The following is a 22,366-nucleotide window of genomic DNA, read 5'->3' on the forward strand; positions in this document are numbered from 1 at the left end:
CTGAGCTTTTCAATAGCTACCATTCGAACATAATAAATCTCATCTAAAGTTGGGAGGCCAGACTAGAATCCTCAAAACATAAATCACTCACATAAGTTCCTTTATCTCAATTAACTTAGCATCCCATATCTTTGTGTTTGTATGAAAAAGATCACTGTATTCTCTAACTAGTCATTAATATCTATGTTCCCCCCCCCCCTTTTTTCCTTTTCTTTTTCTTCAATTTAACTTATGCCTCTATTATTATTATTATTATTATTATTATTATTATTATTATTATTATTACCTGAAACAATACACCAATAGTCGATATCAAAATATTTCATTCCAATGAACAAATAAAAACAACATCCAAAATCGTATTCACAACATGGCTGAAAAGTGCATCTTGTCTTCATTTGTTGATAACGCCAATGATGCACGACTTCACTCTCCCCAGCTTGCTTGCAGGTTAGACTGACTTATGGCCTTAACTTTCTTGCCCTCATTCTTTGATAATTTTTTCTTCAGTGTTAGTACGTGTGTACAACAAGGAAGTCAATACCGTACCGGAGGCTGTACCGGTTTGGCCACTGGTACGGTATATTTCGAATACTGGTCAATACCGGTCACCGTTTCGGGTTTACCGCTATTTTGTGTGTATATATATATATATATATAGACACACATACACACAAAATCTCTATTTACCATAAAACATTACCTCAAAAATCCATGTTTACAATAAAACATTACTTCAATTGTTCATTGCATACAAACTTACAAAAAAAAAACACAATATAAAAAACAAAAAATGTAATTGTTCATTGCTTACAAAGAAAATAAATAATACAAATAATTAAGTTAACACAAATTTAATACAAATTACATAGGATCATCTACTCCCATCCATCAAAAGGATCTACATGAGGACCATAATATACATGAGTATTAGCATTTGTCAACACAACATCATCGTCACCATCATCCTCATCAAGAACAACAACATCATCATCATCATTATCATTATCTTCCAAGTTCATTGTTGCTAATGGCTCTTCAATGCTAGCCCAATTCACATCTTCCTCAGTTAGCAACAAAAATTCAGATTCCTCAGCTACCTAATCCTCGATTAAATCAATATTATCAAGGCTTATAGGATCCAAGTAATCCTTTGTCCTTCTAATGTTCCTACCAAAATCAATATCATACATTAATGAAATTTTCTAATCATTCAAAATAAAAATTGAATATATTTAAAAACATACCTTTCTCGTAACAATAAATTATAATGAACAAATACTAAGTCATTCAAACGTTTATGCTCAAGCCTATTTCTCCTCTTGGAATGGATAAACTCAAATGTGTTCCAAGCTCTTTCACAACCAGTTGCACTACAACACTGACTTAGCACTTGAATTGCAAACTTTTGTAATTCTGGAGTGTCATTTCCAAATTGCTCCCACCAAGCAACTTCCAAAAATAAAATAAAGTATTAATTTAGTACAAAGCAAATAACAAACTTTCAAATGAAATACATATATATATATATATATATATATATGTATGTATGTATAGATACATATAGTATACCTGGATTTAGTTTTTCACATTGACGGATTGCCATAGGCATTCCAAAGTCACCTAAAGCCTTTTTGTATGGTTCAATTTGAGAACTAAGACTATCTTGCTCATCAGGATCAGGAACCAACCTTGTAATGGTACTAAGTAGGCCTTTTGTAATTTCATTTTGCTTTTTAAACGAAGGCCTAAAGAAAATTCCAAGGTTAAGATAACAACCTGCTGCATGTAATGGACTATGGAGTTGTTTATCCCACCTAGCATCAATGACACTAGTAAATGGTATATATGCAGAAATTTTATTCCTCAACCTTGCTTTTAGATTCTCATTTGGTTTATCCATTGCCTCATACAAGTATCCCTTTTTCATCCCCATCTACAAGACGAAGTACTCTAACCAAAGGCTCACTAATCTTCACTATTTGTTGACATTGTAACCAAAACTCTTTATCTTCCAAAACAAGTGCAGCCACCTCCTTTCCCATGACATCTCTAGCATATCGAGATTCAACCCATTGATCACAAGTAAATATTTGCTTAAGTTCTTTCTTGAACTTAGTCAAGCATTGAAGACTTAAAAACTAGTTGCAAACCTTGTGATGGCTGGACGAACCAAATCCCTACCATTAGTGAAGCCACTTCTCATCAAAGATAAATCCTTGCCATGGTTGTATATGAATTTGGTAATCTTTTTAGCCTTTTGAATGGTTTCATGAATGATAGGAAAGTATCTCCAATCTGAAAATTTTCCAACATTAAATCAATGCAATGGGCTGCATAAGGAGACCTATAGAATGACCCATATTTCTGCATTAGCTTCTTTCCTGCAGACTTGTAAGCAGAATCATTATCTGTAATGAACTGCACAATGTTCTCAACCCCAACTTCTTGAACAACTTTATCAAACAACTTAAACAATGTATCTGCATCCCTTGTTAGGCCTGACACATCAAGGGATTTAAGAAACATAGTACCTCTTGGACAATACACTAAAAAATTAATGATTGGAGTGTTCCTTTGACTTGTCCACCCATCTGACATTATTGAACATCCATAAACTTTCCAATCATTTTTCACATCTAAGAGATAATCATTCATTTCACACACATATTTTTGTAATAAAGGACCCCTCAAGTCATGATAAGAACGTCTCTTAAAACCAGGCCCAATAGCTGCTATACTATCTATAGCTTCTTGATAATACACAAAGCGAGTTGCATGGAAAGGTATATTACCATGGTACAACCACCTTGCAAAATTCATTCTTGCCTTCTCAACCATTTGCTTTGAGGCCAAAGAAGATTTTATGGATGGTTGAGAACCAGGAATTGTTCTTGGAGCAAAAAAGGATTTAATGTTGGACCTTTCTCCAACTTTTTTTTTCCCTTTGGAGTTATAATTACTAACTGATGAATGCCTCTTTGAACCTCCTCTCTCATTATCATTATTACCTTCATCATGATCATCATCATCCTCCTCCTCCTCTAAATCATAGGGATTTGCAATTTGTATACTAATTCTTCTTTTTTTCTTTTTACTTTTCTTTAAATCTTTAAGCAACTGTTTCATTTGCCATTTTACATCTTCAGATACTTTTTTACATGCTTCAACATCACCCTTAATTCTAGCTAAATGACACTTGAGCCTAGTAATTCCTGCCCCCCTTATCATTTTAGAACAAAAAATACATTGGGTGTTATTCCTCGCATTTGGCACAGCACGGCCATAAGCCCATACTGGATCCTCGGATCTTACAACCAGGCTAGACGCTACACTTGATTGATTTTTAGCCATAATTCACATTGCATATATACCATCAATTATTTTTTAATAATTCTAAGTTATCTTTTTATTAATAATAATACTAAGTTGTAAATTACTAATACTATCCCAATATCTCAAGCTAACCAAAATCAAGAATGAAATAACAATTCACGAACACGGTAACCCAATTCATGAACACAGTAATCAATTTCTTATTTATCACATCATCTGAATCTCCATTCCACATGAAATATAATTTCACAGCAAAAATTAAGGCAAAATTTTACCTGACGCTGAGAGTGAGAAACAGACTGGCTGAGAGACACAGAGCAGCTGAGAAAAAAAGATTCAAGCAGATTTCAGCATTAGGCACTAAAATTTTTTTTATGAAACAATCTCTCATACCCAAATAGATTTTTACACATTATGTCATTCACATGCATTAAAAACCAAAAAAAAAAAAAAAAAGCAACTCTTAATTAGTAACAAAGCAAAAAAATTGAACCAAAGCAAAGAAAGCAAAAAAAAAAAAAAAATGACAGAACCAAATCATATTAAAGTTTAATATGATTTGGTTTTGTCATGTGACTCATGTTCAATTCGAAACTCCGAATTTCGACCAAGGAAAATCGAAATCATATATATATAAAAAAAAAAACAACACACATACCAATTTCGACTTTCGACCAAGGACCTCGATGCAGTGTAAAATGTAAATTAATTTTTTAATTTTTTGTTGAAGTGAAGTAGAGAGTGAGGCGCAGAGAGTAAAAGAAGTGAGAACGAGAGAGTGAGGGAGAAGAGAAAGAGAGAGGGAGGGCTGCGGCAATAGCAAATAGGAATTGGGTGGGTAATGTTTTTAGGGTTAGGATTAAATTACTATCATGCCCTTAAAAAAGCCACAATTACAACCAAAAAAAAAAAATCAGTAGAATACATTTCGGTCCGGTATTCATTTAACGGCTGGTACACCCGGTATTTTTTTCAGTACGGTATGGAGGGTGTACCTATACCGGTGTACTAGCCGGTATGGTACGAAATCTCCCTCCCTGGTGTATAGCTAAGATGGCCTAGGGACATCACAAGCTTGAAAGGATCATAATGCCCTTGAGTCCAATCCTTATGAGTTATGGCAATACAAAAATTAATAACTAAATTAGAAATAATTTATTGTCAGATATATTAATGAGTGATAAGGCATATAGCAGGAAAATAAATTTAATACTAGATAATTAACTACTTATATCTATTAATGTAAGAATTTGTTGCAAATAAAAAATGGTATAATCTCTCTCGACCATGGAGCTCTTTTGCTCTCGTGCCACATGAGTATCTCCCTCGCTTGACCTAGGTCTAAGGGTATTTGTTTTTATTTTCATTATTTCTGGCTCTCGACGCTATGGCTGATGACGTTGCTGAGGGATTGGGTAATATGAAGTTAACATCTGATGAAGAGGAGGTTATTCCCATCTCTGATGAAGGAAAATTGGAGGCTTTAGAGAGTTGCAGTTTGAGTCTTATTAGGAAATTGTTAACATGTAAACCGTTTAACAAAAGAGCAGCAAAGAATACTCTGAAAAGGGCATGGGGATTGGAAAATAGTTTGCAGATCATTGAGGTGGGTCCGAATATTTTCCAATTCAAGTTTCAATCGGAGTTTGATATGGCTCGAATTCTATAGGATGGTCCGTGGTCTTTTGATAATTAGGTGTTGTTGCTTCAAAGGTGGCGGAAAGGGATGACTGTGGGGAACATAAAATTGGAGCATGCATCTCTCTGGATTCAAATATGGGGTGCACCATTTGATATGGTTTCCCCTCAAGTAGCAAAGGAATTTGGTAATCAACTTGGTACTATTGAGGAAGTAAAATGGAAGCGAAGGCAAGATGATCTTAATTTTTTCATGCGAGTCAAAGTTGCATTATCGATTGTGAAGCCCCTACGGAGAGAAGGTTTTATTGTTGGTTCAGATGGTGTTCATACTTGGGTGTCATTTAAGTATGAATGTTTACCTTTGTTTTGCCATTACTGTGGTCTATTAGGTCACGGCGTGAAGCACTGTGCATCACATTTTGCTATTATTCAGAATGGAGGCGAGGTTGACTATCAATACGAGGATTCTTTACGAGCTATGGGAGGGCGTCCACACTCTTCCTCACCAAGAAACACAAGTGATAGTGCTGGTGCTTCGAGGGAGAAAATGTTGAGGGAATCTACTAATCACAATCCGATGCAGGAGGCATCACTGGCGGTGGGGTTAGAGAGTAAAAGCCCTAGTAAGCCGATTGAAGTTTGTTTCGAGATTTCAGGGGATATGCCTATATTTCAAGAAGGTGGTAACGTGGACAAGGAAGGAAAAATTTATGTGTAGGGAGAAAATACTATAGGGATGGCAACAAGTCTGGATTTGCAGGATGATAATGTGGAGTAGACGAGAGAGATAATCTTGTAGCCATCTAGCTTGGAATTAAATGATGTGGCAAAGGGTAAGCTTACTGATGGGGTGATCGGGTCTGAGTGTAGTAGATTGGATCAAGAAGTGGGAAAGGCTGTGTCTAACAATTTAAAACCCAAATCCACTTGAACCAGGATTAATCGAATGGACTTTGGGCTTGGAAGGCGGTCTAAGGCTTTGATGTTGCCAACCTGTGGGAAAAGAAGCATTGATTCTAACCTGGAGGAAGGGTAGCATGAGGATATTGATAAGCATGGAAGGGTAAGGAGTAGAGATAATCTTGATAATATTATATCGGCGGGGGTGGAAAGCCACCCTTGCCGGGAGCAATGAGGATCCTAAGTTGGAATTGTCTAGAGCTTGGGTACCCTTGGATAGATCGTAGCCTTTGCAAAGTAGTGAGGGAAAAAGTTCCCACTGTGTGATTTCTTATGGAGACACATTTGATTACAGAGGGTTTTAATAATCTTTATGGTAATTTACCTTTTCAGAATATAATCATTGTTAAACACCCGGACTCTGGTGGAGGGTTAGCTTTATTATGGAGGGATGATATAAAGTTAGAGGTAGTTAACTACATTGCAAATCATGTTTTAGCTAAGGTAACAGAAGAAGATGGCTTTGTATGGTTCATGACAGGTTTCTATGGTTGGCCGAAGACACAACAAAAATTTAAGTCTTGGAGGCTATTGGAACATTTGAAGACTTATATGAAGGGTCCATGGTTATGTTTTAGAGATTTTAATGCTATTCTCCATTCCTCAAAAAAGCAAAGCACAAGGCAGCACCATATTTCTTAGATTAATGCATTTAGGGAGGCTTTGGAGAGTTGTCAATTGGAAGATCTACGTTACAAAGGATACTCATTTACTTGGACTAATAAGAGGCCTGGTGATGTAAATACCAAGTTGAGACTTGCTAGAGATGTTGCAACGAAGGGGTGGATAGAAAATTTTTCGGTCAGCAACGTGGTGCATCTTCTTCCTTATACTCCGGACCATATTCCTATTGCTATCCAGGTTTAAAAGTTTAGGCAGAAACATCATAGAGCTGATCAGGGTTTCAAGTTTGAGGAGAGTTGGCTTTTATGGGATGATTATGAGGCACGAATTTAGCAAGCCTGGAGCTTGGCAGGTAGTAGGGAGGTGGGTTTAGCAGCTGTGCATGCAAAAATAAGGGCTTGTGGGGATGATTTGAAGGCGTGGGGAGACACAAGGACTAAACCCAAGGAGGAAGAAATTAAATCCCTTCAAAACCAACGTGATAGAATTAATAGAGCTGACAATACTGATGAGAGTAAGGTGGAGTATTTGTTGATTAGTAAAAAGTTGGATAATCTTTTGTTAAAACAGGAGATTTACTGGGCACAACGGTCTAGGGTTGCATGGTTGAAACATGGGGATAGAAATACTAAATTTTTTCCATTCAAAAGCATCACAAAGGCGAAGACAGAATCATATTAAAGGTATCATGAATTCATAGGAGTTTTAGGTGGAAGAGGTGGAAGATGTAGCCAGGGTTGTAGTTGAATATTTTGATAATCTCTTTTGTGTAGCTTTATGCAATCAAATGGAAGACTGATTAAGCATAATCTCAGCCAAAGTAAATCTAGATATGTAGGATATACTGTCCAGAGATTTTACTACTGATGAAATCAAGGAAACTGTATTCTAGATGGGACCAACAAAGGCACCTGGACCTAATGGTATGAATGCCTTTTGTGGAGACTTATGTCGAGGGTCTATGGTTATGTTTTGGAGATTTTAATGCTATTCTCAATTCCTCAAAAAAGCAAAGCACAAGGCAGCCCCATATTGCTCAGATTAATGCATTTAGGGAGGCTTTGGAGAGTTGTCAATTGGAAGATCTAGGTTACAAAGGATACCCGTTTACTTGGACTAATAAGAGACCCAGTGATGCAAATACCAAGTTGAGACTTGATAGAGATGTTGCAACGAAAGGGTTGATAGAAAATTTTCCGGTCAGCAACGTGGTGCATCTTCTTCCTCATGCTTCAGACCATATTCCTATTGCTATCTAGGTTCAGAAGTTTAGGCTGAAACATTGTAGAGTTGATTGGGGTTTCAAGTTTGAGGAGAGTTGGCTTTTATGGGATGATTGTGAGGCACAGATTCAGCAAGCTTGGATCTTGGTAGGTAGTAGGGAGATGGGTTTAGCAACTATGCATGCAAAATAAGGGCTTGTGGGGATGATTTGAAGGCGTGGGGAGACACAAGGACTAAACCCGAGGAGGAAGAGATGAAATCCCTTCAAACCCAGCTTAATAGAATTAATAGAGTTGAACTACTGATGAGAGTAAGGGGGAGTATATGGAGATTAATAAAAAGTTGGATAATCTTTTGTTAAGATAGGAGATTTACTAGGCACAACGGTCTAGGGTTGCATGGTTGAAACATGGGGACAAAAATACTAAATTTTTTCCATTCAAAAGCATCACAAATGCAAAGACGAAATCATATTAAGGGTATTATGAATTCATAGGAGTTATGGGTGGAAGAGGTGGAGGATGTAGCTAGGGTTGTAGTTGAATATTTTGATAATCTCTTTTGTGCAGGATCATGCAATCAAATGGAGGACTGCTTAAGCACAATCTTGGCCAAAGTAACTCTAGATATATAGGGTATGCTGTCCAGGGATTTTACTGTTGATGAAATCAAGGAAGTTGTATTCCATATGGGACCAACAAAGGCACCTGGACCTAACGGTATCAATGCCTTATTTTATCAAAAATTCTGACATATTGTGGGTGGTGATGTAGTGAATGTTGTGTTAGATTTTTTGAATGATGGAGTTATGTTACTTAATTTAAATCATACAAATATTGTGCTCATCCCTAAAGTGAAGAATCTAAAGAAAATGTCTGAATTTAGACCAATTAGCCTTTGTAATGTCATTTATAAGATTATTTCTAAAGTCCTTGCAAATAGGCTAAAACAAATGCTTCCGGATATTATTTCTCCCACCTAGAGTGCATTTGTGCCAGGTAGACTTATTACAGATAATGTTATTGTGGCATATAAGGCTTTGCATTCTATGCATGCTAGGAAGAAGGGCAAGACAAGTTCTTTGGATTTAAAGTTAGATCTCAGCAAAGCTTATGATCGAGTGGAATGACCGTTTTTATAAGGCATAATGCAGAAGTTGGGTTTCCCAAAAAAGTGGATTAGGAGAGTGATGACATGTGTCACTGCCACATCATTCTCTATTTTGCTCAATGAAAAACCTTATGGGAATGTGCTTCCATCTAGAGGAATCCATCAAGGAGACCCTCTTTCACCATACTTGTTTCTTTTGTGTGCAGAGGGATTTACATCTTTGTTGGCAAAAGCAGAGAATGATGGGAAAATTCATTAAGCTTCTATTTATAGAGGGGAACCAAAAGTCTCTAATGTATTGTTTGCAGATGATTCCCTTCTGTTTTGTAGGGCAACACAAAATGAGGTGGAGGTAGTTTCTGAGGTGCTTCAGACCTATGCTAATGCTTCGGGACAGTGCATAAATTTGGAGAAGTCTTCGGTCTTTTTTAGTAGTAACACTTCAGCTAGTCAGAAGCAAGATATTCTAAGGATCTTGGGAGTTTAGGAGGTAAACCAATTGGACTCATATTTTGGGCTACCTACCTTAGTAGAAAGAACTAAATATCACACGTTCTCATACTTGAAGGATAGGATATGGAAAAATTGCAGTGCTGGAAAAGGAAGATGTTGTCTAAGGCTAGTAAGGAAATACTTATTAAAGCAATTTCTCAGTCTATTCCTACTTACACCATGAATTTATTTCAACTCCCTTTGAAGCTATGTGATGAACTAGATGCGATGTGTGCTAAATTATGGTGGGGGCAAGTGGGGAATGAACGAAAAATTCATTGGCAAAGGTGGGAAAAGTTGACGCTATCAAAGCAGGATGGAGGAATGGGTTTTAAGGATCTAAGGGCATTTAATTTAGCTATGTTAGCTAAACAAGGGTGAAGGCTGATGCATGACAATAATTCTTTAGTATATCAATGCCTTAAAGCTAGATATTTTCCAAGAACTCATTTATTTGATGCTAAGGAGTCCCCAAATTGTTCCTTTATGTGGAAGAGTATTGTGGCAGCTTTACCTATTTTGAAGTCTAGGTGTTGTTGAAGTTTAGGTGATAAATGGATACCAAATTATCCAACAAACATGCCTTTGAATCTAGTAACGGATGAAGTTCGAGAGGTGACTGTTGCTTGATAAGCCAAGAATGTATTGACTCCTTATGATAAATTAATTGATTAATTAGCCAAGTTAATTAATTAATCCAATTAACATGCAAATCACGTGGTAGCATAAACAAATCACCAAATAACTAAATGTAGTGGAAATTAAATTTGACATGGGTGATTTGTTTACGAATGAGGAAAACTACCGAGGCAAAACCACATCGGGTGATTTGAAGGTCACCACTCCCGAGAATCCACTATTATCAAAACAAGTGGTTATAGTAAAGGAATCTCAGTACCTTATACCAACCTACAGTTGAACCCTTACCCCAATACCCAATTAGACTTGTTCTGTAATGACTATCTTTCCTTGAATTGCATGGCTCCCAGTACGTGACTAACCAAAAGATGCGCGATCCTTGTACTCGACTTTATCTCCAACTTGAAAAGGATGTTGGCTACAAAGTTCTTCAATTCATTACACGATGAAGATCACAAAGTTGCTTGGTCACAAAATCCTACAGTGTATAAACATAACAACTTCTTCAAGATAAACTAGGGCAAACTAGGTTTCCGATCATACATTTCTTCACACTTGTGCAATTGTGCTCTTGTGCAATTGTGCCACCTATGACGACTCTTAAAATGATCCTTATATATGTTTAGGGTTGTGAGAAAAGAAAGCCCAAACATACATTCACGGATTGGATGAAAATCAGAACTGAAAATTTGTTTTTCATAAACTTCGACAGATACCTTATCTATCGAGCAGCTGTCGAGCCTCGGGCTAAAACAGTTTTTTAAACTTCGATAGATATTAGCTGTCGAGCTGGCTATCGAGCTTTAATGAACAACACTTCTTCCCTTGATTCTTGGACAAACTTGCATGGCTTTAATACTTGAACTTGAAACCTTGTTTCTTGAAGCATTAAACACATCCTAGATCTATCCAAATACAAGTAAAGTGCGTTTTGTCAAAGGATTAGCCAATTACATAAAATGTTGACATATATTCCTAACATGAATCACATATGTCCTATCATTGTTGAATTGATTAATCAAGACTTGCATGCATGCATGGAGGTCTAAATTTATCATGGACATGTTTGAGAAAGAGGATGTCGAAGCTATTTGTAGAATCCAGCTAAGTCGTAGATATGTGGAAGACATTATGATCTGGTTGCATCACAAGAAGGGGCTGTTTACTTTTATGTCCACATACAAGGTGGCGAAGGAAGTATTGAAAGGAGGAAGTGTAGTTGAGAGTTCCAGGGGCTGTGCTGGGAGGGGAATCTGGACTGCACTATGGAATCTTCGAATTCCAAATAAGATTAAAGTGTTTGGGTGGAGAGCTTACAATGATATTTTGCCAACAAAGCTGAATCTGTCAAAGAGAAGAATAATTGATGATGCGATGTTTCCATTATGTATGAGATTTCCGAAATCCGCTATCCATGCTTTTTGGGAATGTGATGTGGCTAAGGATGAGTGGGCTGGAAGTTTAAATTCTATAGAAAGGAGTCTCGGGTGTGGCTGATATGATTCAATTAATGGAGTACTTGCTGGATTGGGTTGAGTCACAGGAAATGGAGGTAGTATTAGTCCAAGCATGGTTGATTTGGAATCAAAGAAATAGGTTTGTGCATGGAGGTATATTTCATGATCTGGGTTGGTTGAACAATCGTGCAAGAGAGTTTTTAGAGGAGTATTGGACTGCATAAGAATAGATTGGATGTGAACATGTGATGCAGCTTAATCGGGATACCTTGCAGCCTCCTCCACAGTCGGTCTTCAAGTTCAATTTTAATGCAGCATTGTTATTCGAGCCTCAATAGATTTGGATTTGGAGCAGTTATACAAAATGAGAAAGGAGAGCTTATGGCAGCCAAGGGACCTGAGGTGTTTTGTAGTGAGGAGGCTGAATTACTTGAATGTAGAAAAGCCATTGAGTTTTCTGTGGATGCTGACTTCTCTGAATTAGTCATTGAAGGGGATAACAGCTCTGCCATGAATGCTATTTCAGCTTTGAAGGATGATCAGTCAATGCTTGAGAATGTGATCGGGGATATTCAACACTTGCTTAGAAATTTACAATGGGTAAGGATTGAATATACTAGGAGAGGGGGGAATAGGGTGGCTCATGTGTTAGCTCAATTTGCGGGGAATATTATTGATGAGATGTATTGGATGGAAGATGTACCTCCAATAGCTAGGGAAGCTTTGTACCAAGATGCTAATTTTTCTAATTAATTGAATGGAATGCTTTTGTTTCAAAAAAAAAAAAAAAAAAAAAAAAAACAAACTTGAAAAAAAGAATTTGTTGCAAATAAATTTTTTTTTTTTTAAACAGACATGTTAATGCAAGACAATTAATAACTAAACTATGACAATTTAATTAGCAACAAAATTTAATAAGCATCAAGGAATTATATTTGCAAGTATTTTTAATGCTAGAAAATCAATTATATGTATTTATTAATGTAAGAGTAAGTAATTAATGTAAATATTAAACAAGCATATTATTGCAATAGTTTTTGTGTCATGTTAAAGAGTGTCCTTAGGGTAATGGTTCACAATCCATTTTAAGAAGTTTTGACACCACTTTTATAGGAAAAGAAAAAAGCAGTCAAAACATTAATTGCTCTTTTTCCTTTTCCCATAAATTTTTTTTTTTTTAAAAATGGATTGTTAACTATTGCCTTAAGGGCATCCATTAGTATTTCCCATAGTTTTTTTCATTGATTTAATGCAAGATATTTAATATCTAAATAGATAAAACTTATTTATTTTTATAAATTTAATGAGTCAAAAAAATTATCAATCATATATATTTAATGCTGGATATTTAATAAAGCACATTTATTAAGACTATTGTTAATGAATGCTAAAAATGAAAAGTAGAAAAATTGCACTGTCCATCCTTGAGCTTTACTAAAATTACATTGACCTCCCCCATATTTTTAGTTATACAAAGACCTCCTTTGTTTTTCAAAATAAATTATAGTCACATTTCTTCTTGCAACTTAACACTATTAAATCCACTAACTAAATTTTTTATATAATTTAGAATTTGTTTTTATATTTTTACCTATATCCTCATTTTCAAATGAAAATCTCATTTTCTTATCTATAAATAATGGGTTTAAAAAAAAAGAGATTTTTGTTTGGATAATCAAAATTCAATAACAAAAAAAAGGGATCAATATTGCAAGAGATCTCATCAAAGAAATATAAGGAACCCTATCAAGAAATAACATTATGAATAGCACCCAAAAATTTAATAGTGCACTATTTTTCCCTACATAACAAATTTGAGTTTGATATGGAGCTATACCCGCAAAACTAACCAAAAAAAAAAAATTAATATAATTTATCAAGTTTCATAATTTACTCTCTAATAGTATGTTTAGTTGTTTACAAAAACTAATGAAGGGCTGAGGCTGAAGGTAGTTTGAGCAATTTCATTAAATATATCATTTCATCAATGAAAATTATCAATAAAATGATGTTGATTATCCCACCGTTTTGTAATTTTTTTTTTACCTTCAGAAGAAAAGAAAGTAAAAATAAAAATAAAGAAGTGGAAAACAATTGCTAAGAGTGCTAGTGGATTACTAGGCATGAAGTTGTGGTAAAAAAAAAAAAATTATCCTACAGTGTTTTTGGCACTGAAGTTAGTAACAAAATGAAGAAATTTCTTTGATGGTCTATTATGAACCTTGCAACAGTGATTTCTTTACTTTTTTTTTTTTCTTTGTTCTTGAATATGGATGTAAAGAAATCTTTATTTATCTTTTCTATACTTTTAAAAAAAAAAAATTGAGTTTTCAATTGAAGGTGAAGGGTAAAAGTAAAAATGTACAAAAATTTTAAATTAATTTTTATTTTTAGACAATGAATTTAATGTTGTTAAACAATGGGCAAGTGAGCAGTTTATTTTAAAAAGTTATGGAAGTTTGTCTACAATTTGTAACATGGGAGATGTTTTTCAGGTAAATTAATGGGGAGGTCAGTGCAATTTTCCTAATGTAAAGCTTAGGTGCATTTAATACATATAGCAATCACATATAATTTGAGCTTGCTATGTAAACGTACAAGTAGGCAATCCCTAGGTATAAAAAGTAGAAGGACAAAGTATTGCAAGTGTTGGCTCTTAAAAAAAAGGTGTAACCAAATATCTTTTCTGAGAACCAAAAAATGAAGCAAAGGATATTATCTCAGTTTTATTTTTTTTCTATTTGTCATTCTCTTAGCCTCTGACCTAAGTAATTCTTTTAAGTTAAAGCACTATGTACAAATCATCAACCATCTCAACGAACCCCTTGTAAATCTAAAAATGATGATTTAGGCAATTAGAACTCTTCAACCCAATGGAGAGTGGGAATTTTCTTTTCACATCAGCTGGGTAGCCGTGACTGAATTCTACTACTATTTTTGGTATGATAACTTCCAAGCTACTTTTGATGTGTTTAAAGATGGTGGCCTTTATGAGCAATGTGGTGGAGAACACTGCATTTGGATAGTACAAGAGGATGGATTCTACTTATATTCTATAAAGTTGGGTTATAATGTGAAGATGCATGATTGGAGCAATAAATGATGAAAGGTCTACATATCACAATGAATAACAGTGATGATTTGACGAGGCAAAATTTAGGCTAAAATACATTGATCCCTAAAATTTGTCTACTAACTGCTTTTGGTTCTTAAATATTCAAATAAGCGAGCTAGTCTCTAAAATTTAAAAAATGAGCTCTATGAGTCACTATGTTAACTTCCATTACTTTTCTTGTTTGTCGGACAGAACATGGATGTGATAGTTTTTTCTTTTTAATTACTAAAATTACACATAATCATGAACAGGATCAAACCTATTTTATTTGTTCTACTTGCTTAATTAAATCCAAATCAATGATGAGTGAAAGTTTCTCTGTTGCTGGTGAAAGTTTTGTCTCTACGAACTTCTCCTAGGCTGTAGAATAATTTGTCTCTACTTGTAGGTGCATTTGTCCTTAGGATAACAAGTTTATTCTTAGGGTTTGTGGTTATACTTTTTCGGGGATACGGGAAACACTTTGTAGTTATGGATGAACTTACAAACCGTTGCAATGGTTTGTCCATTTCTGACAAAGAAAGACCAACTTTCAATTTGGAAGAGGAAATGGCTACATTAGAGTTCATCATCGTTGCCAAGTTCTTCACAAGGCAGGCTCTAAACATTGAAGCTATTGCTTCGACTTTAAACCATTGTGGAGATCAAAAAATGATTCTAAAGTAAAAAAATATGGGTAACCACATAGTCTTCTTTCCGTTTGATAACAAACTCGAAGTGAATACCATCCTTTCAAACGAACCTTGGAGCTTTGATAAACATCTTATAGTGTTGGAATGCTATGATTAGGACATGTCAGTTGAGGATTTGACTTTCAATCTAACATCCTTTAGGGTGCAGGTCCATGGAATGCTAGTGCGATTCATGAACCAAAAGTGGCGGAAGGCATTTGTTGCACTGTTGGTAATGTGGTTCAACATCCAGTGATGGAGGTTGATGGTGGAAGTTGTATGAGGGTCCGTATTAATTTGGATGTCACTCGTCCACTGAGTTGAGGAAGAATGGTGTTTGTGGAACAAGGTGAAGAACAATGGATCTCGTTTAAGTATGAGGGCCTACCAAACCTTTTTTATTGGTGCAGCTATCTCACCCATGATTATAGGGACTGTGAAGTTTGGTTCGATAGCGAAGGCTCTCTTACTACCGCAGACCAACAATTCGTATCTTGGCTACGTGCTGCACCAGTTAGTTGAGCACATAAAAATGTGGTGTCAGTACTAGGTTTCTACAAGAAGACCACGGGCAGCACATCCATGTCTAGGGCTCTTGTACCTTCGAGGCGAGTACCGGTGGATGCCACGGTGGCTCCACCACCATCGATGGCAACTCCTGATATGGAAAACTCTCAACTTGGAAATTTAATGAACCCAAATTTACCCTTCTGCACGGGATCGGTTATAGGTGGCCATAATAACTCCTCCCAATTTTGTGCAGCACCATAATCATGAGGATCCATTTGTGAGTCAATTGGAGGAGATAGATTGTGAGTTAAAGAGATTTGATTTGCCTAATAATAAGGCAAGGGCTATTACTCCACCAACAGCAAATCCGAAATTAGCTCCTCCCCAAAAAGAATCCATTAAAATTATTACTCCTACAAAACAGAGTCAGTCATTTCACATAGATCCTTTCCTTTTCACGCTTGTTGAAATTGATAAAGGTATATCAATATTAAATTCCGTGTCAACCCCAATTACTGGCTCAATCAATCATGATTCACCAATGCTTGTGAATTCAGAACACGTAATTAATGAGGCGGCTAAGCAAACAGCTAGGGTTCACCTAGTTCAAGAGTTTGAAATTCACGCAATTTCACGTGCAAACACAAGTGGCAAACAGAAAATGCAAATCTCTCATAAACAAGGCTCATGGAAATGATTGAACAATCTAGACGTAAGACAAAGACATTATGGAAAATTGTGCTCAGAAGTAGACATCGCGTTTCGTATCCCTTACGACTCGGTCCTCGTTCCCCTGTGATGCTCGAACTCTAAGGCCCACGGTCAGTTTAGAGCCCAATCAGATATTAAATTGACTTGAGAAATGTTAATATGAAAAATATAGCCTTTTAAATGAGCAAACATTTATTTTTGGAAATAAAATTACTAAAGTAGCCCTTGGCTTGCGTATGTTGGTTGCAGCCTACATACGCAAGCTAAAGTGTGCGTACACAGATACACTCCTACATACGCAGCTAAGGTTATAAAAGCATAAGAAAGACAAGTTTTCTGTAATGTGGTTATGGGGATAACTGACCACCATGGACATTGGAGAGAAGATTTGAATGATATATTAGGAGTTCTCCTCAATTTTTATCAAGAGTTTTTCACCACATCAAACCCGATTCTACACCAAGGAGTTCTGGACCAAATATTCCTCAAGTGAATTCTAATGATGTGAACCAAGATTTGAAACAAATGTCACCAATGAAGGCTCCTAGACTTGATGGAATGTCTCCTTTGTTCTTCCAACATTTTTGGCCTATGAATGAGGGTGATATTACTCAATCGGTACTATCTTGGTTGAACTCAGGTACTCTCCCACACCCAGTGAATCATACTTTAATCACCCTCATCCCAAAAAAGTAAAATCCTGAGTTTGTGTCAAAATATCGCCCTATCAGTTTATGTAATGTTCTCTACAAAATTTTCTCAAAAGTAGTAGCTAATAGGCTCAAACAATTCCTCAATTCTGTTATAACCGAGTATCAATCTGCTTTTGCCAAAGGTCGCTTCATAATTGATAACATCTTGATAGCTTTTGAAACACTACATTGCATCAAAAAAATATAATTCTGGCTTAAATGGCTTTATGGCTTTAAAACTCAACATGAGTAAAGCCTATGATAGGGTTGAAGGGGTTTTCTTGATAAGGAAAATGGGTTTTTGTGAACAATGGATTAAGCTTATTATGGTGTGCATGAGAACTGTCATCTACTCAATACTAGTGAACGGGAAGCCGAAAAGCTTGATCCATCCCTTAAGGGGCCTTAGACAAGGAGACCCACTTTCTCCTTTTCTCTTCCTCCTATGCACTAAGGGTTTACATGGCCTCATTAAAAAGGCAGCAAGCAATGGAGATATCACTGGGTTCAGGTTGTGCAAAAGAGGACCAAAACTTTTTTTTTTGTGTGCAGATGATAGCCTTCTTTTTTGTAGGGCCACCTCTGCAGAATGTAGCAAGGTAATGGACCTTTTATCCTTGTATGAAGAAGTATCTGGCCAAAAAGTTAACAGGGAGAAGACAACTATATTTTTTAGCAAATCTGTAACAAAAGCAAGCAGACAGATTATTAAAGGAATTTTGGGGGTTCGTGAAATCCATCACTATGAAAAATATTTGGGATTGCCATCTTTGACTAGAAAATGGGGGAAAAAAGAAGAAGCAAGATTTAATTATATCAAGGAGAGAGTATGGAGGAAACTACAGGGTTAGGGGAGCAGGCCCCTTTCTTAAGCTGGAAGAGAGGTGCTCATCAAGGCAGTTATCTAAGCTATGCCAACTTATGCGATGGGATGCTTCAAATTGCCCTTGGGGTTGTGCAATGAAATTGAAGTGCTAATAAGGAAGTTTTGGTGGGGACAACATTGGGATAAGGTGAAGATTCATTGGCTAAAATGGGATGAGATGACCAAGTCCAAAAGTGAGGGTGGTATGGGCTTCCGTGACCTAGCTTTGCATAATGAATCTCTCTTAGCCAATCAAGCTTGGTGTTTATTATAGGATAGAAGCTCCCTATTTTACAAAGTATTTAAAGCCCGATTCTTCCCAAATTGTACTATCATGGAGGCTTCTGAATCAAGGCGCAGCTCATATGCTTGAAAAAGCATACTCCATGGTTGTGATGTCATTAACTATGGAGCTTGCTGGAGAATAGGTAATGGGCAAAAAGTTCAGATTTGGCAACACACATGGTTGCCTATCAAGCACTCAACCCCTATGACCTCTCCTGTTTTAGAGGTGATAGGCCAAAAATGTATTGATCCCTTGTGATGGATTAAGTTGATTACTTAGCCAAGTTTATTGATTAATCAAATTAACATGCAAATGCGTGGTAGTACAAACAAATTACCAATAAACTAAAGTGCAGCAGAAAATAAATTGACACGGTAATTTTTTTACAAATGGAAAAAACCTCCAAGGCAAAAACCTCACCGAGTAATTTTAAGGTCACCACTCCCGAGAATCCATTATTATCACAACAAGCGGTTACAAGTAAAGGAATCCTAGTACCTTATACCAACCTATAGTTGAACCCTTACCCCAATACCCAATTGGACTTGTTCTGTAGTGACAATCTCTCATTTTCAATGCACGGCTCTCAGTACGTGACTAACCAATTGTGCAGATCCCAGTACGCGACTTTAATCACCAACTTGAGAAAGATGTTGGCTGCAAAGTTCTTCAGTTCATCCTCACAATGAAGAACAAGAAAATTCTTGGTTACAAAACTCTATGGTGCAAAGACACAGCAACTTCTTCACAAAGAGATGAAATAGGGCAAACTTTGTCTCCGGTCAGAAATTGCTTGAACAGAATTTGCTCAATGCTTTTGCAACTTGTGTCTACTTTGATGGCTCTTAAAATAATCCTTTTATATGTTTAGGGTTATGGGAAGAGAAGACCCAAAGACATATCTATGGATTGGAATCAAAACAGATAAGAAAAACTATTTTTCTTAAACCTCAACAGACAGAGGTGTCGAGATGTTGTCGAGCAGCTGTCGAGCCTCGGGGCTGAAACAACTTATTAAAGCTCGATAGATGAAGCTGTCGAGCCAACTTGTTCAACTTGTTTCAAGATCAAGTGCCTGTCGAGCCAACTTTTTCAACTATAGAGTTTTAACACTTGATCTTGAAACCTTATTTCTTAAAGTATTAAAACATCCTAGATCTACCTAAATACAAGTAAAGTGCATTTTTTCAAAGGATTAGCCAATTACATAAAAGAACGACATATGTTCTTAACAAGTGAACCACATATGTCCTAATAGGAGGAATGGGAGAAAGCTACAGTGGACATATTGATTGATGCTTACTCATAGACATGGAACAGTGAAATGATTGATGGCCTGTTTGTTCCCTACAAAGCTGAGCTCATCAAGAAGATCCCATTATCGAGACACCACATTAAAGATGCTTTGTTCTGGCTGTGGACTCAAAGTGGACAATACTCCTACAAATCCGGATTTCGGTTCTTGAAGCATAAGGCCAATGGGGAAGGAGTGGAGGAAACGCAAGCTGATGAGAAAAAATTCTGGCATAGTATATGGGATTTGCGAATCCATAACCAAATAAAATTTTTCTTATGGAAAGCTTGTCACGATTCAATTCCCACAAAAACAAATTTGATGAGATGACATATTACGAACAATCCTTTGTGTGCATGATGCTTGCTAGAAGAGGAGAGTCCTATCCGTTCATTGTGATCATGTAGTGGTCTCGATTCAGTATGGTCATCCTCGAAGTGGAGTTTCTATCCAAACATCAGGAATACCAACTTCAAAGAGCTGCTATCATGGATACTCAAAAATCAGTCCAATCTAGAGCTTTTTGCGATGATAACATAGGGAATATGGCATCAAAGAATCTAGGATCACCTCCATAAAGCTTGCTGCAACTCAGACCAAATCGTACTGCAGGCAAAAGAAAGGTTGGACGAATTCTTTGTTGCACTACCACCGAAGCCATCGATGACGCCGAGAACAAGGGTGAAATGGAAGCCGACGAATGCCAAATTGTTCAAAATAAACTTTGACGGAGCAATTTTCAAGAATGAAAGTAGAAGCGGCATAGGAATAGTTATGACCATAATGGTTTCATAATTGCATCCCTCGCTCAACAGATCTCCCAAGCACTCCAACCACTTGAAATTGAAGCAATTGTAGCAACTCGGTCATTGGAGTTCGGACACAAAACAGGTATAACCGAAGCAGTACTCGAAGGTAATTCCACGTTGATCATTAAGTCCTTGAAGGCAGGTGGCAAAACTATTGCTTCAATGGAGCCACTCATTCAGGATGCTATTGCATTTTCCAGTTTGTATTCAAAATTGCTATACTCTTATTGTAGAATAGAAGGCAATAAACTAGCCCATAGTTTAGTGAGATATTCCATTAATGTCGCGGACTATGTAGTATGGATGAAGTCCCCAATCCATTGCTTTATGTTGTTCAGCATGATTTAGCCAATTTGGACACCCAAATTTAATAACAAAATCAAGTTCATTCTAAAAAAAAAAAAATCCAAATCCTTGTTTAATCATTTTAATTCAGTCCCAAAAAGTGTTGGCTCTTTAAGAAACGCCAAAGCTTAAGCTTCAGATAATGGAATAAGTTAATTTGTTTCCATAACAATAATTCCCAATTATAACAACCTTAAAAGTTTTTAATATAATTGAAATCTATTGAAGAGTATTTAGGAGAATAAAATTGTAACAGTAGCTCCATATAGAAAGTGTAGAAAATGGTGGGCAGCTACTTGGAATATTAATATTTGTAAGTTTTTTTTATTGAGGAAAATTTATTTCATGGTACCACAAGGTGGGTAATTCTACCGTACCCCTCAAAAAAGGGAGTACGTTACCCACTAGCAGGTAACCTATTATACCAAGTTACCTTTTTGTCACATTTGACAATTTTATCCTCACATTGTGTAGTTCCAACATCACATATGATAGTTTTTTTGTCAAATTCAGTGGTTCCCTTACTTTTTCTCATATTTGATGGTTTCATCCTCGCATTGTACAATTCCAATATCACATGTGATAGTTCTTTTGTCACATTCGATGGTTTTCTTACCTTTTTTCTCACATTTGACGGTTCCATTCTCAAATTGTACAGTTTCAACATCACATGTGACAGTTCTTTTTTCACATTTGGTGGTTCCTTTATTTTTTCCTCACATTTAACGGTTCCATCCTCACATTGTGTAGTTTCAACATCACATGTGACTATACTTTTGTCACATTTAGTGGTTCCTTTATTTTTTTTCTACTTTCATTTGAGTGACTGAACATATTCTTGTAGTGGAATTTTTCTAGCATTTTCTATTGTTTTGGAATGTTGTTCATCTTCCTTTGAAAGCACTAGATTTGATGCCAGCTTGTATTGAAAACGTTTCGACCAGTTCTCCTACAAAAAGTAGACTTTGTTAATGAAGAAGCAGCTTAAGCAAATTATGCAAAAATTGTAAAATATACTTCCAATAAATTTATTACCAAAAATGTTAGATTCTCTTTGATAATTTTTGTATGCATGTGTTTAATAACATACATGCCGCAATCATACCAAAAGTATGAACACAGTTCAACATTAATAATTTTAAAGATTCACACAATTGTTATACATATGTGCAAATTGGATTAGTGAAAGATTCACACAATAGTTACACTCCTACACTAATTGCTCAGACTTTTTAATTCTTTGAGACAAAATTTGAAAATACTTGCCACCAATCAAACTGGATTATTGGAAGGAAATTTCATACCAATCCTAAACCTGACATTAAAATGCACTAACTAAACTTGACCCAATATTAATACAAACATGACCGGCATATTAATACCAATCCTATTGGTTAAGTTTAAAGCATATTGATAGGCTCGACAATATCTTCGTCTAGAGGAAGGGGCCATAGACGAAAGTAGCATCTTCGTCCAACATAGCATCCTTTTGACGAGGAGAAGACCATTCATTCACAATCAATAATGGAGCGTTACACAGCAATAATGAGTCTCTTTACCATTGTAAAGATGAATATATTACCAT

General features: G+C 36.1%; 2 protein-coding genes across 2 annotated transcripts; both read right to left on the minus strand.

Annotated features, from left to right (window-relative positions):
- Nucleotides 1-1,100: 1,100 nt before the first annotated feature.
- On the minus strand, nt 1,101-1,936 carry LOC142635216 (uncharacterized). Its single transcript, XM_075809414.1, has 3 exons — nt 1,573-1,936; nt 1,248-1,452; nt 1,101-1,170 (listed from the first exon to the last, which is right to left on the minus strand). Exons 1-3 carry the CDS (start codon nt 1,934-1,936, stop codon nt 1,101-1,103), a joined length of 639 nt encoding a protein of 212 aa, XP_075665529.1.
- A 269-nt stretch (nt 1,937-2,205) lies between these two features.
- On the minus strand, nt 2,206-3,354 carry LOC142635217 (uncharacterized). Its single transcript, XM_075809415.1, has one exon. It carries the CDS (start codon nt 3,352-3,354, stop codon nt 2,206-2,208), a length of 1,149 nt encoding a protein of 382 aa, XP_075665530.1.
- Nucleotides 3,355-22,366: the final 19,012 nt, after the last annotated feature.

The sequence above is a fragment of the Castanea sativa genome, chromosome 5 (assembly GCF_040712315.1).
Source record: "Castanea sativa cultivar Marrone di Chiusa Pesio chromosome 5, ASM4071231v1".
In the NCBI taxonomy this organism is placed as follows: Eukaryota; Viridiplantae; Streptophyta; class Magnoliopsida; order Fagales; family Fagaceae; genus Castanea; species Castanea sativa.